This window comes from Leopardus geoffroyi, chromosome B2 (assembly GCF_018350155.1).
Source record: "Leopardus geoffroyi isolate Oge1 chromosome B2, O.geoffroyi_Oge1_pat1.0, whole genome shotgun sequence".
In the NCBI taxonomy this organism is placed as follows: domain Eukaryota; kingdom Metazoa; phylum Chordata; class Mammalia; order Carnivora; family Felidae; genus Leopardus; species Leopardus geoffroyi.
The window spans coordinates 106939661-106956029 of record NC_059332.1 but is presented as its reverse complement, the minus strand read 5'-3'; the positions used below and the strand labels follow the sequence as shown (position 1 = coordinate 106956029).

The window sequence follows — 16369 nt, the reverse complement described above, 5'->3', positions numbered from 1 at the left end:
TTAATTCACTTTTCTTTTTTTAATGTTTATTTTTGAGGGAGAAACTGCACAAGCTGGGTAGGGACAGAGACAGAGGGAGACGCAGAATCCAAAGCAGGCTCCAGGCTCCAAGCTGTCAGCATAGAGCCCAATGCAGTACTCAAACCCATGAACTGGGAAATCATGACCTGAGCTGGAGTTGGATGCTTAACTGAATGCGCCACCCAGGCACCCCAGAGCATAATTCATTTGTAACCAACTTACGAGTTATTAAATGTAAACAAATTTTGTATAGAGTTTAGCAAACAAATCCAAGTAATAAGCTACAAAGTTGAATATCTGTTACTAAGAAAACTGCTTTATATTTACAGAATCTTATCTCAACCCATGGTGACAGCTATCTTCTTTTATCCTAGCCAGAGATAATATGAGCGGGGGGAAACCTTCATAATGTATTGTGTACTATTTAAGCAGTCAGCATGCTGAAGTAGTTTCAGAATTGGGACTAAATAAATATAGTCCTGAGAGGGGGGGAAAAAAGAAATCTCTTTTCTTGTCAAATGTTTATTGATCTTGTGATTTCACAAAAGGAAAAAGTGTTAATTAAAACCTCTAGAAACCACTGATAACTACAGAGTTTATGGCAAGTTTATCTTTGGTGTGTAGCTGAAAATCAGACTTAGCAGCTGAAGTGACCCAAGTACTCTTAAAATATCCTATATACCGTTTTGGTACACTCAGAATTTTATTACAATGGATAATTTGTAATTTATAGAGTTAAGAAAGAGATTCATTTATCAAAGTCCCATAATAGACCTTTGGCCTGAATTCATCATATTCACTGCTCAGAATACCATACACTGAGAGAAGTGTGTTTAGCTATGTTTCAAATGATAGAAAATGAGGATGGTCTTATGATCTTATTATCTTGTATTTTATTAACCACGAGAAAAATGGGATGTGGAGCATGGGAGGTATAGATTTGCTAAAACACTCTGAATACATGAACAAAAAATCAGTTAGTAAGAGCTGTTTGTAACATAGCATTCAACACCAGCTGCTTTAGGTTTAACATGTTTTACCCAGACTGTCGACTTTCTTGGTAAAGATGATATTTGTTTTTTCCTTTGTTGTCATCCACTCTAGATGCAGTAAGGGTTGTTTTAAAATGAAGGCTTCATCTTCCAAGGGGAGGGGGAGGACAGATTCAAAGTATTTCAGAGCCTGTATTCCTGTCTACCTACCTGACTGCATTTTGCTTTTAGCATTAACAACATTCTCTGCTTTCCAATTCTCTTTATTCTAGTCTATGCAAGGGAAGCTTTCTAAAGAAAAATTGACTACTCAAAAGATGATGGAAGAGCTGGAAAAGAAAGAAAGAAACCTACAGAGATTAACAAAAACATTGCTTGATGTGAGTAAAAAAAAATTCAAATTGCTGTCAAAGAATGATTCAGTACTTAAGTTAAAGCACATGCTTATTTTGTACATATCATGGAATATTTTTAGTTGAAGATTGGATTTTGATATGTCAGTTAATTAAATCCATTAGGTTTCTTACAAAGTTATAATCAAAAAGGTAAACTTTTATTTTTCTCATGTCTTAGAATACAACTCCAAAGACTTAACTACAACAGGCAAATGCTATATAGAGATTAGGTCCCAAAGTAATTGAATAAAGTGTAAATTGAATATAAACAAAATTATCCTTGAAAATCCTTAAGAAGGGTGCAATGTTAACACTTCATCATTGGAACAGATTATACTTTCTTCACTTAATTATAAGCTGACATATATGGCTTACATTATACAGAAAATATTTACTTTAGTTTTTTAACTCTAATCATGACATTTTGCTTCTAAATACCCAAGAATGCATCTCCAAAAGTTAGGGACATTTCCTGTACAAACATACCACCATTGTCACACCCAGTAAGAATAATGTTCCTCGATATTGGATAATACCTAGTTTATACTAAAATTTCCCCTTTGGGAAATTCAAATGCTTTTTATAATGACAGTTGAAACTAGCATTCAATCAAAAAAGACCATGAGTTGCATTTTATTTTGTCTTATAAATCTAAAGTTTCTCATTTTGTCCATGTTAGTGACTTGTTGACAAACCTGGGCCTGTTGTCTTATAGAGTTACAGATTGTCAGACCTAGATTTGCCTGATTGCCTCCTCATGGTGTCATTTATCTTGTTCTTTACCCCTTCTATTTCTTATAAGCTACAAGAAGAACTAAAGATGTCAGTAAGTCAAGTCAAACATTTTTTTGTCATTAATACTTTGTAGGCATTGTTCATATCATCAAACTATATATGTTTGGTTATCCCACTGTAAGTGACAGAAATACTGAGTTCACCGGGTTAAAATGTTTAAAATAACAGACTTATTCTTCCCTTTGTTACATTATGGCCTCTGCAAACAGTAGGTAGTGTATGGAGAGCTACTTAGGTAACTGTGTGAATATGCGGTTTATTAGCACCCTTTCCCTTGATGGTTTTCGTATTCACTGGTGATAATTGTCTGGATCGTTACATGATTAAAATCATATTTTTTCCTAGTTATTTTTATATTTATTAGCTGGCATTCATCTATTAAAAGATATTTTCCTCATCAGTGCAAGCTATTTGGTAATTTTTAAATAGAGTTCCAACTGGAAAGCTTTATATTGTCTCTAATTAGCAGTTTTCAGGATGAAGAGTAGATAGATGGTGACAGTTTGGGGGATAAGGTGAAGGTAGCTTTTTCTGAGTATGATAATTTATGAGTTCATATTGATATTTCCAATTCGGATTTCACAATTCAAGATTATTAGGGGTTTTGTTTCCTTCTTTGATTTTATACTTGTATTTCTTTTTCTCTTTTGCTGAAACTTTTGGTACCTGTCAACATTAACAAAACATAAAAACTTTTTCCTCAGTTTGCAACAGATAGTTTAAAGTAACTAAATCATTATCCCTACTAACAGTAAAACTATAGGATGAGGTTTAAAATTTCTTCATAGGTCTTTTTGTTCTTGGGATAAATCTCATCATAAAAAAACACATACATAACCCAGATGCTTATCAGGTGATGTTATATGATATGAGATACTCCTAGACACTGAATCTGGATTTGTTGCCTTTCTCAGGTTTACCCTGGGGCATGAGATGGTCCAGAGGAACCATTGAATCATTTTCACTGTTTAAATTCCTTTTCTTTTTTTTTTTTCCCTACTGTGTGTATGCAGTTAAACTTGGTTAATGTGAATGTAATAGGACTCTATCATTTTGTTTATAGATGGTGGAAAATGTTAACCTGTATGTCCTTTGAGTACCTTCCTCTGACCTAACAACCTGATTTTTGTTTTCTTTATGCGTTGCAGAACCAAAGACAAACAGAAGAGACGTGCTCTTTATTGGATCAAGGCCAGGAAGGAGACCAATCCAGGCAGCAGACAGTACTCACTAAATGGCCACTATCTGATTTGAGTGTGATTGATCAGCTGTTCAAGGAAATGTCCTATTGTTTGTTTGACTTGAAGGCATTGTGTAGTATTCTTAATCAGCGTGCTCAGGGCAAGGAGCCTAATCTTTCCTTATTACTGGGAATCAGATGTAAGTGGCTGATGCCTTGTCCTTACTATATCGCTTAGCAATTAGAAACCTGTCTTCATGAATCAGGAATTTCTGACTGCCTTTTTTCTATTTGTTTTTATGTCCTTTCCTACTTAGATTTATAAATCTCTGAATAAATCTGTAGGTGTGTAAATAACCGTTATTACTTCGTTATCCTTATAGAAGTGATCAGGTTCATAGTTGATTCAGACTGCCACTTGGCAGACTGCCTGTGTGGATGAGCTCTGCTGAATCTGTTAATATGTGACTGGAGTGGTAGTTAGGGGTGATTTCCTGGTTACTCTTCTAAAAGCAATGATTCTGTTTGCTTTCATGTGGTAATTCTCTAAGTTAATGACCCAGCCATCTGTCTGCGTTAAACTATTTGAGAAAAGATACTCATTTGCTTTCCTATGCAGTGTATGTTCTATGGCAATGACTTAATATATGTACCAGTGCTGTCACAAGAGCTGGTTTTCATGGCCCATATATCTGTTGCCCTTGTCATGCATACATTCTGACTTTGTCCCTTTCAGTGTGTCACCCACCCATTATCCCTCAATTCCATCTTCTTCCACACATAGTTGCGAGAGAGCTGCCCCAGGAATATCCTAGAGTCCTTCTGTGCTACTTTTGCAGAAACACACATCTCTGCTTGTGGTTCTAAATCATTATGATATTGACATATGTTGGTCTCTTTTGAATACAGAAAAAATGGACATAAGTAAAGAGACATGAATGGAGTAAGACTTTTAAGTATTATGCACCTACCATGTTGTATTGAGCAATTATCTAATAATAGGGTTAATAATGTAACTAGACTGGGGACTAGTTTTATTTGCAGTTTCATCAAAAAGATTCCACATCTGGCATCATGATAGTTGTTTCGGCAAACCAAGTAACACTTTTGATCAAAGTATATCCCTTTTTAAATGAAACTGTAACTGTGCTCAGAGATGTCAGTAGAGTTTTCCCTTCCACTTCATAGATGTGTATGTACACACATGAGTGTGGGTATGTAAAAAATATTTGAAAGTTTAAGTATATTCACTCACTCAGGAAGTAATTTTTAAATGCCTTATACGGTCCAGGTACTAAGATGCTGATAATGCAATTGAACACTGCCCTTACCCACACATAAACTACTAGAGCATTGTGATGAGTACTATAATTGAGATATGGACAGAGGATGGTGGGAGCCTAAAGGGAAAACTAATTAAGTCTACCTGGGAAGGGCTGTGAAGACTCCGTGGGTAGCTGGTGTTTGGGTTGAATCTTAGAGGAGGGAGAATTTGCCAAGTGAACATGGGGTGGTTTAGTTAGCAGTGATCCCTCAGAGCAACCAAAAGCTCACACACAAAAGACTTATTTTCTTCACCATTTTAGAGCTGGTCACGCCTTCAGTTCTTTTGTAACCTTCTGCATTTATATTCTCCTGTATAGTATTTGTCAACCTTTCCAGTTACCAGATTAAGAGAGATTTCCAAATGTGAATGAAAGGAAGACTCAAGAAGTTTGCCACATTCACCTCCTAGTGTATACCCCTTCCAGTATTTAAAGTTTATACTCCTTACCTTATAGTTTGGTACTGTGAAAATCTGACTAGACTGTTCACTTGTCAAAAACCAGTGGATTATTTTGAATCTCCAGTCCATTTTGAATCTCCTCACTCCATCCACTGTCCATTGATGCTTTTCATCCCTCCTTTTTTTGTAAATGCGCTGCTACCGTGGTTTCCATGACTTTGTTCTCTAGGTTCTGCTTCTATCTTTATGACTGCTTAGTCTCAGTCGTCTGTGGAATTCTCTGCCACTTAAATATTGGTGTCTCCCATAAATCTTTTGTTGTTGATTTTTTGTTTCTTTTTTTAAATTGGATTATTTGTGGGGTTTTTGGTACTGAGTTGTATAAGTTCTTTATATATTTTGATATTAATCCTTTATCAAATATATCATTTGCAAGTATCTTCTCCCATCCAGTAGATTGTCTTTTGTTTTATTGGTGGTTTTTGTTTTGCTGTGCAAAAGCTTTTTATTTTGGTATAATCCCAACATTTTGATTTTGCTTTTGTTTCCCTTGCATATTTAGAAACATGTTTCTGTGGCTGATGTCAAAGAAATACTGCCTATGTTTTCTTCTAGGAGTTTTATGGTTTCAGGTCTCATATTTAGGTCTTTAATCCATTTTGAGTTTATTTTTGTGTGTGGTCTAAGAAAGCAGTCCACTTTCATTCTTTTGCATGTAGCTTGTCCAGTTTTCCCAACAACATTTGTTGAAAAGACTTTCCTTCTCCCCCATTATATATTTTTGCATCTATTATCAAAGATTAATTGACCATATAAGCATAGATTTATATCTGGGCTCTTTGTTCTGTTGATCTATATGTGTCTGTTTTTGTGCCAGTACCATACTGTTTTGATTACTACAGCTTTGTAGTAATACACCTTGAAATCTGGGATTGTGATACCTCAACCTTTGTTGTTTTTTCTCAAGATTTCTTTGGCTGTTTGGGATCTTTTGTAGTTCCATACAGATTTTAGTATTGTGCTAATTCTATGAAAAATGTCGGTATTTTGACAGGGATTACATTAAATCTATAGATTGCTTTGAGTAGTATGGACATCTTAACAATACTTGTTGTTCCAATTTATGAGCTCAGAATATCTTTCCATTTGTTGGGGTCATCTTCAATATCTTTCATCCATGTTTTATAGTTTATGGTGTACAAGTCTTCACCTCGTGGGTTAAGTGTATTCCTAGGTATTTTATTCTTTTTGATGCAATTGTAAATGGGATTATTTTCTTAATTTCTCTTTATGCTGTCTCATTATTGGTGCATAGAAATGCAACATATTTCTCTATATTTCTATAATTTTGTATCCTGTGACTTTACTGAATTAATCTATCAATTCTTTGGTAGTCTTCAGGGCTTTCTGCAAGTAGTGTCATCTACAAATAGTGAAAATTTTACTTCTTCCTCAACAATTTGTATGATTTTGTTTCTCTTTTTGTATATTTTTCTCTGAGTAATACTATCCACATTCTTTAGTTTTCTGTTAGCACCGTACCTTTGACCCATATGGACGTTTATCTCTTACCCTGCCTAGAATGTTCCTTCTGGGCTCTTGACTATACTAACCTTACGTTAGAACCAGCTCTTCCATAGGCATCATAGACTCACTATATCCAAAACAGAAACTACCTTTCTTCCCTCCCTAAACCTGCTCCTCCTCTCAGTGAGTAGCACCATCATCCACCTATCATCCCAACCTAGAATTTTATCTTCCATCCTGCTCCTTCTTTTATCTGTGTGTTTCCTGTGCCTAGTCCCTAATCCCTACCCAACTCATGATGGTTAGGCTGTATCATTTCTACCGGTCCTTCCTGGCATTCATTCCTACCATTACATCTCCATTGCACTGTTGCCTTAAATAAAGCTTTCAGATTCCTTTTTCTGCACTGTCTAGCCCACTTTCCCCCACTAATGCATTTTTTCACATTGCTGCCAGAGTTCATCTAACCTAATGGTGATTCTGATTTCTTAATACTAACAGTCCCCAAAATAGAGATAGGCAGCTCCCACGTGCCTCTTCCAGCCTTGTTTTGTGGCACTTTCCTCTCATAATTTGTATTCTCCCATTTTAGAGCTGGTTACTGACTTTTTTTTTTTTTTTTTTTGAAGTTCCTCAGATTCTTTGGTTTTCTGCCTTTATACATACTTTTGTTCATTCTGCTTCCTTGGCCTATCCAGTGAACTTGTACCCTTTCCAGTTAAGCTTGTTGTCCTCTTCTTTGTGCCACTGTAGCTTGTGTATGGTGCTAGGTCTCTCACAGTACTTGACTGTGCTTATTTGTTTATGAAAGTGCATGTAAATCATTAAGAATAAGCCACTACATCCATTATTTTGCTGGCCTCAGCATCTAGCATAGTGCCTGGATCATGTTCAGTTAGTGTTTGTTAAAATAACAAATAAGTTAACCTGACTCTTATGCCTCCAGTAAGCTACCAGTGCCAATGATGGTAGAAGGAAAGACTTACTTTACAGTTATTGGCTCCATCTGCTTTTAGGTTGAGATGTGCTGACAAAGAAAGGAACTGATGAAAATAATTAAAGCTAGCTGACTCAGGGCCTCACCCTCAGTTACTCAGCCATTGGGCAACTAGCCATCAGTTCAATTCAATTGTGTGGGGTTGTAGGCTTTCAACACAATACACACACACACACACACACACACACACACACACACTCACACACACTTACCATGTATTTTGGAAATTTGTGTTTCCATGCCAATAAACCCACTTTGCAGTCTATAAAAATTTAAGCTATCACCCCTGAAAACAGAAGTGATTTTCAGATTTTTGTCAAGTCAGAAGAAATGAATGCTGTAGTTGAGCTTGATGAGAGCTATTAGAGCATGTTTTTTCCTACTTTGGGAATACTGTCATCCTTTAAACATGTTGAACATTTGTATTACTATATAGGTTTAATGCGACTTAATTAGCAAAATTTTAACAGGACTAAGTAGTAAGATCTATTTAATAGTGAATGATACATAATTTAAACCTTAGCCGGACTCGTGTTCAGCATATGGCATTATATTTCTACTTATAATTAAGTTTAAAAATCCTAAAGTGACTTTATTTGGAAAAGTTTGAGACATTCTCTCCATATTTTATTTCCACAGCAATGAACTGTTCAGCTGAAGAGACTGAGAATGACTACAGCCCAGAGACACTCACTAAAAAATTGTCAGATGTATGCCAGTTACGGAGGGACATTGACGAATTAAGGACTACAATATCAGACCGCTATGCTCAGGACATGGGAGACAACTGCATTACCCAATGATCAACTATTGGTCCCACAGCAATAATGACCCATTGTTAAATGCTGCTGTGTTACAGTTCTTCATATTTCTTTTTAGGAGCCATAATGGAAAGTCACAAGTGACATATCGCTTACACATAGGATTTTTTTCCGTAAATTTGTTTTATTGGGGTGAGAAAGGGGATTTGATGAGGTTTCAAAGGGGCTCATCTAATCAGGCCAAAAGAATGACTTACTATTTGAAAAATGTGATAAAGTGTTTAAGAAAAAAAAAAAAAAAATCTGTATTCTCAAACTACTGATCGTAGGACCAAGCTGTGAAGAGTGCCCTTCAGATAATGGGGTAGGATTTTTTTTTATCTGTAATTGTATGTGTGTGTGTGTGTGTGTGTGTGTGTATGTGCGCGCACGCGCGTGTGTGCGTGCATGTGTGTTATTCACAAAATTATAAGGATTTCTAGGGTCAAAGCAAAGCTTCTAAGAAAGGCACACACTGTTTATTCTTGTATTTCTTTTCTTTAATGTAGAAGCTTGTGTTGTACTTTGAGGTTTTCAAGGGCTGGCTGAACAAGAGTATTCAACAGCAGGCAAGTGTTTTAATAGTAGTACAGCTGGCAAAACCATTTGTATTTTGAACAACCACTGTGCTGAGATGATGAGGTTGTGGGATTGGGTTGATTTTAGTACTGTAGATAGGTCAGCTATTTTTCCAGAGTGATTATGGATTGCCTTAGAGGTATGAAATTTTGATGTGATGATCTTTTTCATTAGCATTGTAATTTATATGTCACAAGGCATTTTAACATAATCTGAACTAATTTTAACATGTCCCTTACTATTTACAATTACTATTTACTTACATATATCAATGTAAACAAAGCCATAAAGAATTAATGCAAACCTTCTAAGGCTGTTGTAAAAGAAGGATTAAGTGAAAAGTCACTCTGGAACAGTAGTTTATTTATCCAATTCTCAAACGTTTACATTTCAGGAGTTTTGTATATGTTTTAAAGTTTTAAAACATAAAGTATATGTTTTAAGAAAAGCCAGTCTGTATTCTTTATATCTGAATTATCACTAACATAAAGTTTAAACCAGGTGATGTTTCAATTCCATTTATTAAGTAAAGTACATTAAAAACAGGGTTTTTCATAGACTACAAACTTGACCAGGTTAGTTCTTCTTCAGGAATACAGGATATCACTATGAAATGCAACTGATTGTTAAGTAGACACAATTATTTAAACTTCCAAATGAGTATATTCCTGTTTTAGTTGGTATTTTGGAAGGACTATGTATTTTAATGCCTTTAGAGCATTTATTGCATTCTTTTGAATACTTATAGCAATCATTGTCCTTTAAAAACTGGTTTGTTTTCTTGATGCAACCAGGTCTCATACAGGTCAAGACTAAATAAGAGAGAGAAGGAATAAGGGGTGGTAATTAAGCAGGAAAATACTGTTTGGGGCAAGAACAGATCATGTGTCTGGTTTTTGTTTTGTTTTGTTTTGTTTTGTTTTGTTTTGTTTTGTTTTGTTTTGGGTTTTTTTGCCAGGCTTAAATACTGGTATAAAGGCTGCTCCTAGAAAAGATTTTTCTTAAATATTTTCAGCAGTGAAAACATATGTGGGATAAGAACTTCAAGGAAACTGCCCACGAAGACATTCAGTTCAAAATTTGGCTTATATGCAGTGCTCAGTAAGTTATTTTAAGGTTATGTTGCAACAGTCAGTTATAATACATTGTAAGGACATCAGACTTTGTTTCTGTTCAGTGCCTGAGTATTCCTTACTCTTGCTTCTTAGGATCTGGGCACTAAGAAATCAGTGCATTATAGTGATTCTGCATCCCAAGGTCCCTAACTTAATAAGGAAAAGTCACTGGTAAGAACGTGGCATTCTAATGTGTTCATTTGTTTTCTTAATGTTGGCGGTTTGAAGACAATCAGGGAGCAGTAAAGTTATACCAAAAATCTGATGCAAAGAATTCTGCCTTGTAAAAGTATCTAGAAAAATGGGCCTTTACAGTAAAATAGATAATAACATCTGAGAAAGATAAGAGATATGCAGCACACATTTTTACATTCTCTCTGAATAGAAATCCCTACCCTTATCCCCAGCCTCCACGGTTTGGGAAATAAAGGCACCCTAAGGTGATAGTGCTAATGCACATAAGTAATCACTGATTTGGGTCACTCGGTTCTTAATGTCTTTGAGGTTTTTTAGTATATGTTTTGGGGTTTTATGGTTACTGTTGTTTTAAACAAACTTTTGGTCATTTGTTTTAATATACTGTAGATACATTTTTGTTTTCTGGCTTAGGATAAAATAATTTGATTTTTTAAACAAGTTTTCTAAAACTTACAGAATTTGACTTAATTTACTTGTCTTGAGATTTTAACTTAGTAAAAAATTGACAAACTACTGATGTATTTCAGTTTCCAACATGTATACGCCCCCATAAATAAAAAAGGGAAATAAGATGTGATAGTTCAGGTATAACTCTGAATTACAAAATGTAATCTCTTGGAGTCTGGAGTTTGTGAAGGGACCTAAATAATAAGTAGAAAGCCTTGGAGGGAATTGGGGTGGGGGGTGGGGGGTAATGAAACTAGTAGTAGTCTAATTTGTCAGCATTTAATATTGATTTTATTTTTCAGAAAATTGCCCTCTCCCTAGATAACCTCTTGTGTTAGAATGTAGTAATAGTAATATCTCATTGAAAGCAAAGATTTTACTATTAGGTCAAGTAAGATGGGCAGATAGAAAACACTGTAGTGTCTTATCCTAGTTTAAACTGGGATGTTCTTAGAAGTTATTATACTGATATATATCTGAGATGAAAATTAACCTAAATTTTGAAGTTAAATCTATTTGAAAATTTCCTTGTATGTGAAAAAATTTTAATTATGTTTCTGTGAATTAAATGCTTATCTTCTTAGGAAATGTCTTATGCAGTATTAACATTTATTATTGATCTGCTGGGTTTTGAAGTTGAGTTTATTCTGCCCCAGTGACACTAAAGCAAGGATAAAGTAACAGTATCTCAATAAAAGACCCAGTTACCTATGCAGATAAAATTAACTGAATCAAAGGCACGGTAGTTGTCTTTTCATTTGATGTCCAAAAAGGATGACTTTAGTTTAACTTAGTAAATTTCCAGTGGCCTCTAATTTTAAAAGCTCAAGTGTTGACTGGGTAAGTCATGCCTGAATTTTTTTTAAGTGTGGCCCCTTCTTATGTTTGAAATGGGGTTCAATATTTAATATTAACAATATTGTTTTTTAGTGAAACTTATTTTGGTCATGACAGCTTATTAAACTGAATTAGACTTCTTTCAGTAACTTGTTGGAGACAATCTCAAGGGCCGGAAAGTGTTGCTAAAATGGATATTGTACATTTCTGACTCACTAATGAGCTTATAAATTAATTTTGTCATAGTTCAAGACATTAATAGAAATCTCTTAGAGGATATTTTCAAAGAAATCTGTATTGGGAAAATGTTCTTTTGATATCAGTAATAGTTCATTGAATAACTTAGCAGCGGAGAACTTGGACTATATTTTTACATAGCATAGCTCAGCTCATGCACACCTTTAGTTTGGATTATTGGTATTCTTTTATGTAAATTTCTATCATTGTAGATATGTAATTATAGTAAGAAGCAGTTCTCATAACCTTGCTCAGACTATATCATTTGAAACTGCCAGTAGCTGTAGCTCTCAGAGCCAAAGTTAATTCATTTTGTTTCTTTCCATTTTGGGCAAATTTTGGTGTTCACAAAACAAGAAAAATGATTTCCTATTTGATTATAAAGAGTATAATTTCTAACCTACCCCAAGTTGCCATGGTGGCATATTACTGTATGATAATATTATACATTTAATCATGAAGGGGGGAGAGCTTTTGGATTTTTAGAATTTTCTTATTTAAAAGTATTGAGTATATTAATGTAGTTTCAAATCAGTAATTCATTAACAACACTTGCAGCTGCATACAGAGAGAACCTTTTGTGCCTTTTTGCCTGCAGTAAGCATTCATTTCTATTTTACATGAGTTATAAGAATGTTGATGATTATTGCACCTTGTTCTTCTGTAAATAGACCTGATTAAGGATTTTTTCTTAAGCAAGGAGCAGTTTTTCATTACTAGGTAAATACTTTAGGAAAGTTGAGAGGAGGGTATCGGATACGTCTTTGGAGCCCAGCCCTTTCCCAGTATAGTGAGCAGGAAACTCCTTCGGAATGTAGTTATTTGTGTGTATATGTGTGTACATATGTGTATAAATATTTAAATACAGAAACATAAAATTTGGCATCACATTGGTGTGATGACAAGAAGTAGTAAGGTGCTAGGTGGTTACATTAAAAGCACAGCAGAGTGTATAATCAGTCACTGTGACTGGTGGTTTTGTAAACTAGGTTCAGTTTTTGAACCACCCAGAATACCTCATGTGTAAATAAAATGGTCATGACTTAATTGAAATACAGTTATTGTAAAGAGAATGTGAAGCCACTGGTTGGCTTATGCCTTCTGATCTATCATTCTTGCCTCTTTTTTTGTAAAGGGGTTTTTTTGTTTTTGTTTTCTAATAGGGTTTACAGCTAGAATTTTGAATGCCAAAGTTCTATTTATTAAATTAAAAAAAAGTTTTCAATGTTAATGGCTAAGTATTTTTCCACTGGACTATTGTTTGTGATGTTGGAATTTGTATTTACAGAGAAATAAATTTTTTATAAAAAGATGAATGTCTTCCAAGTGCCTAATGTTAATATAAGAATGTATTGGAAATTGTAGACTCCACTGAATTCTCAGTATAAGAATATGCTGACTTGACTTTTAGATAAAAGCTTCCTATAAATACACAAGAGAATCTTTGACTAGAACATGGATTTTTCTTTCAGTCTCTGTTATAATTTCTTTATAGTTATAACTGAGAAAAGGTTTTTTTCTCAGGGCCTTGCCATGAAGGGCGCTGAGATTTTCTGATGACAGGTGCCATAAATACAAAGGCATCCCTAGATTTATTTTAGCCGATAGTGCTGTGTCCCCCTTTTGAATTTTTAAAATCCCTATTTAAATCAATAGTCTTCTTTCTACTTTTCCAACAGACACAATTGGTTTCAGTTTTCCCTATTGCTGGAAGGTTGGACTGACAAGTTAAACCTTTTTTTATTTTCCCCCCTTTAATCAAAGGTTGAAACCTTATTGATACCTCATTAAAAGGTAACCATGCAGGGGTGTTGACATCTCAGCTTTGATGGTTTGCTAGCCTAGGCCCAGAGATGCCCTGTGGATGGCACCCTCGGTCCTTGTTGGTTCTGTTCTAACGCATATGGGCAGCAGCCTCAGTGTCTCTAGGAAGTTGGTTGATATTTGGATTAGCAGTATCTGTTTTCAGTCCAGCTAACTTGGTATTGCTGTCATCTTTCGCGAGGCATCTAATTCAGTTAGCAGGAGAAGGACCACTTTGGAAATCATGTATCACAGACCATTTAGGTTGCAAGCAAATGTCTTATGAATAAAAACAGAGTGGATAAAATCCTAGAATATGTCTAAGGTGATTTGTGGAGAGAGTTCTCCTTCAGAATGAAAGATATGATGATTTTTTATCTGGTTAAAAAAAAAGTGTTTTGATGAGGGGAGTCAACAAAGAGCTTTTGATCATGTATAATCCCAGTGATTTTGTCAATGGTTTGAGCTTCTTTTTATGCCAATTTCCCCAACCAAACAGAACCATTCTGTGTGGGAACACAGAGGACTCCATTTAAAAGAGGTGTGTGGGGCACCTGGGTGGCGCAGTCGGTTAAGCGTCCGACTTCAGCCAGGTCACGATCTCGCGCTCCGTGAGTTCGAGCCCCACGTCGGGCTCTGGGCTGATGGTTCAGAGCCTGGAGCCTGTTTCCAATTCTGTGTCTCCCTCTCTCTCTGACCCTCCCCCGTTCATGCTCTGTCTCTCTCTGTCCCAAAAATAAATAAACGTTGGAAAAAAAATTTTTTAAAGAGGTGTGAGATGCATTATTAGTATTGGCACAAAATGGGAGAGTATGGATCCAGAAGAGCAAACATTTGAAAAATGATAGCACTCTAACATCTTTTCAGTTAAGACATTCTCCTTGATTTGAAGGAGTTCCAGTTTGAGGCTTGACCTTAGGATAGAAGATTTCCAAAATATTTAAATAACACTGCGGTCCTGACAAAAATTTAATGTGATCGCAAAAATAACAATCTTTTTTAGTCAACCTATATTTACTTAAACTCTGTCTTCACGGTCACTGCTGATTCCCTCATAAGAGAAGGTTTAAACTAAACACACATCTACCTTGTAACCCAGAAATTCTGCTCTGGGTTTTGAGAGATAAATATAAACATATGCCTAAAAAGCAACTTGTAGATGAATGTTGTTAGCAGTTTTATTTGTAATAGCCAAAAACTGGAAATAGTCCAGAGGTCTGTTAGGTAGGGTTCTCAGAATTTGAAACAGTGTTCTTTTACAATCCTGTATTCTATTGATTGTGGCTTATCTTCAATATGCTTTTGTTGTTTTAAATTTCTTTTAATGTTTTATTTATTTTTGAGAGAGAACACGAGCAGGGGAAGGACAGAGAGAGAGGGAGACACAGAATGCGAAGCAGGGTCCAGGTTCCGAGCTGTCAGCACAGAGCCTGACACGAGGCTCGAACCCATGACCTGAGAGATCATGACCTGAGCTCAAGTCGGACACTTAACCGACTGAGCCACCCAGGCTTCCTTTCTATATGCTTTTGGGAAAGCAGAGTAGAGTTTAATGCACAAAAAGACAGTAGAGAGCTAGAGTTGGAAAACAGACTTCCTATTTACCAGAGGCGCTTTTGTTTTCACTTTCTTCTGGGGAACTGTCCTTTGTCATGCTGCCACCTATGTTCCATGAATGTCCACAGTTCATGGGAAGTACTTGGTGTTATCCTTCCTGAAACAAAGAAATTGTTTTGGTTTTTTGCTATTTGTTGTTTGGGTGCCGGTTTCCCACCAGACTTGAGCTCTTCTAGAGCAGGCACTTTGACTTACTAAACTTTGTGTTTCATGAGCAATTAGGATATACTAACAGATGTACAAATACCTGTTATTAGCCCCAGGAAGGAAGAACTCCATCTCCAAGAAGAAACCATGGTCTTTAAGGCATAGGTCATTCTAGGTGAGTGTGGAGCTTTAAATAGAAGGGCAATGAAGTGATAATAAATCCTATTTAGCCAAGTTCTGTTATTCTCTGTCTCTTGGATCTCTTGTTAATTGCTCCTGTGACTATACGCTTTCTACCCTTCTGTGGGTCCAGGGCATAGGATTAAGATACAGTTATTTCCCAGTCCGAGCACTCCTGGAGCATAGCAATCTCATCAGACTTTTGGCCAGCCGTGTAGGTTTTATAAGGGCAAATGTGAGGTCTGGCTTTAAAAAGGAGCAAAATATCAACCTAGAAAATGGATATAGTTGCATCTAACTTTAAGTCTGAAAGTGCATACATGCACAAGTCCAGAGAATAATAATTCAAACAGAAATAGTACATACAGCTGGCATCCCTTCTAAACAAGAAAGCAAGGTAATTTAATTTCCATTTTTATCCCTACACTGATCCTTTAGTCATAAAACAAGTGGTTAAGCTTGTTTAATGGCCCGTAATAACTAAAAAACAATACACAGGAAGTGCCTTCTGTATCATCACTATCATCATCATTCTCAATAACCAACATTTGAGCACATGCCAGCCAACCACAAGGACCTTGCATAAGTTATCATTTATTTCTCTTTATAATATTCTATGAAGTAGGTGCTGTTATTATCCTCACTTCAGGCAAAAAGGTAGAAGCATAGGAAAGTTTAGTATCTCAATGAAGTTGGAACAGCTTATAAAAGGCAGGGCCATAATAAGAACCAGGCCTCTTTAACTCCAAAGCCTGACTCTAAACCACTCACTGGAC

At 35.7% G+C, this 16369-nt stretch overlaps 1 protein-coding gene across 3 annotated transcripts in view; it reads left to right on the top strand.

Moving 5' to 3' along the window:
* The window catches only part of CEP85L (centrosomal protein 85 like), a 171335-nt gene extending 158177 nt beyond the window's left edge, over nucleotides 1–13158 (top strand). For 2 of the 3 annotated variants that reach the window (XM_045499406.1, XM_045499405.1), the window contains 3 exons: nucleotides 1286–1393; nucleotides 3352–3583; nucleotides 8273–13158. In XM_045499406.1, coding sequence (XP_045355362.1) covers nucleotides 1286–1393; nucleotides 3352–3583; nucleotides 8273–8436 — 504 coding nt within the window. In that variant the 3' untranslated portion in view covers nucleotides 8437–13158. The remainder of the gene's footprint in view (nucleotides 1–1285; nucleotides 1394–3351; nucleotides 3584–8272) is intronic. The other variant, XR_006717520.1, reaches the window with a different exon arrangement.
* The last annotated feature ends 3211 nt before the right edge of the window (nucleotides 13159–16369 follow it).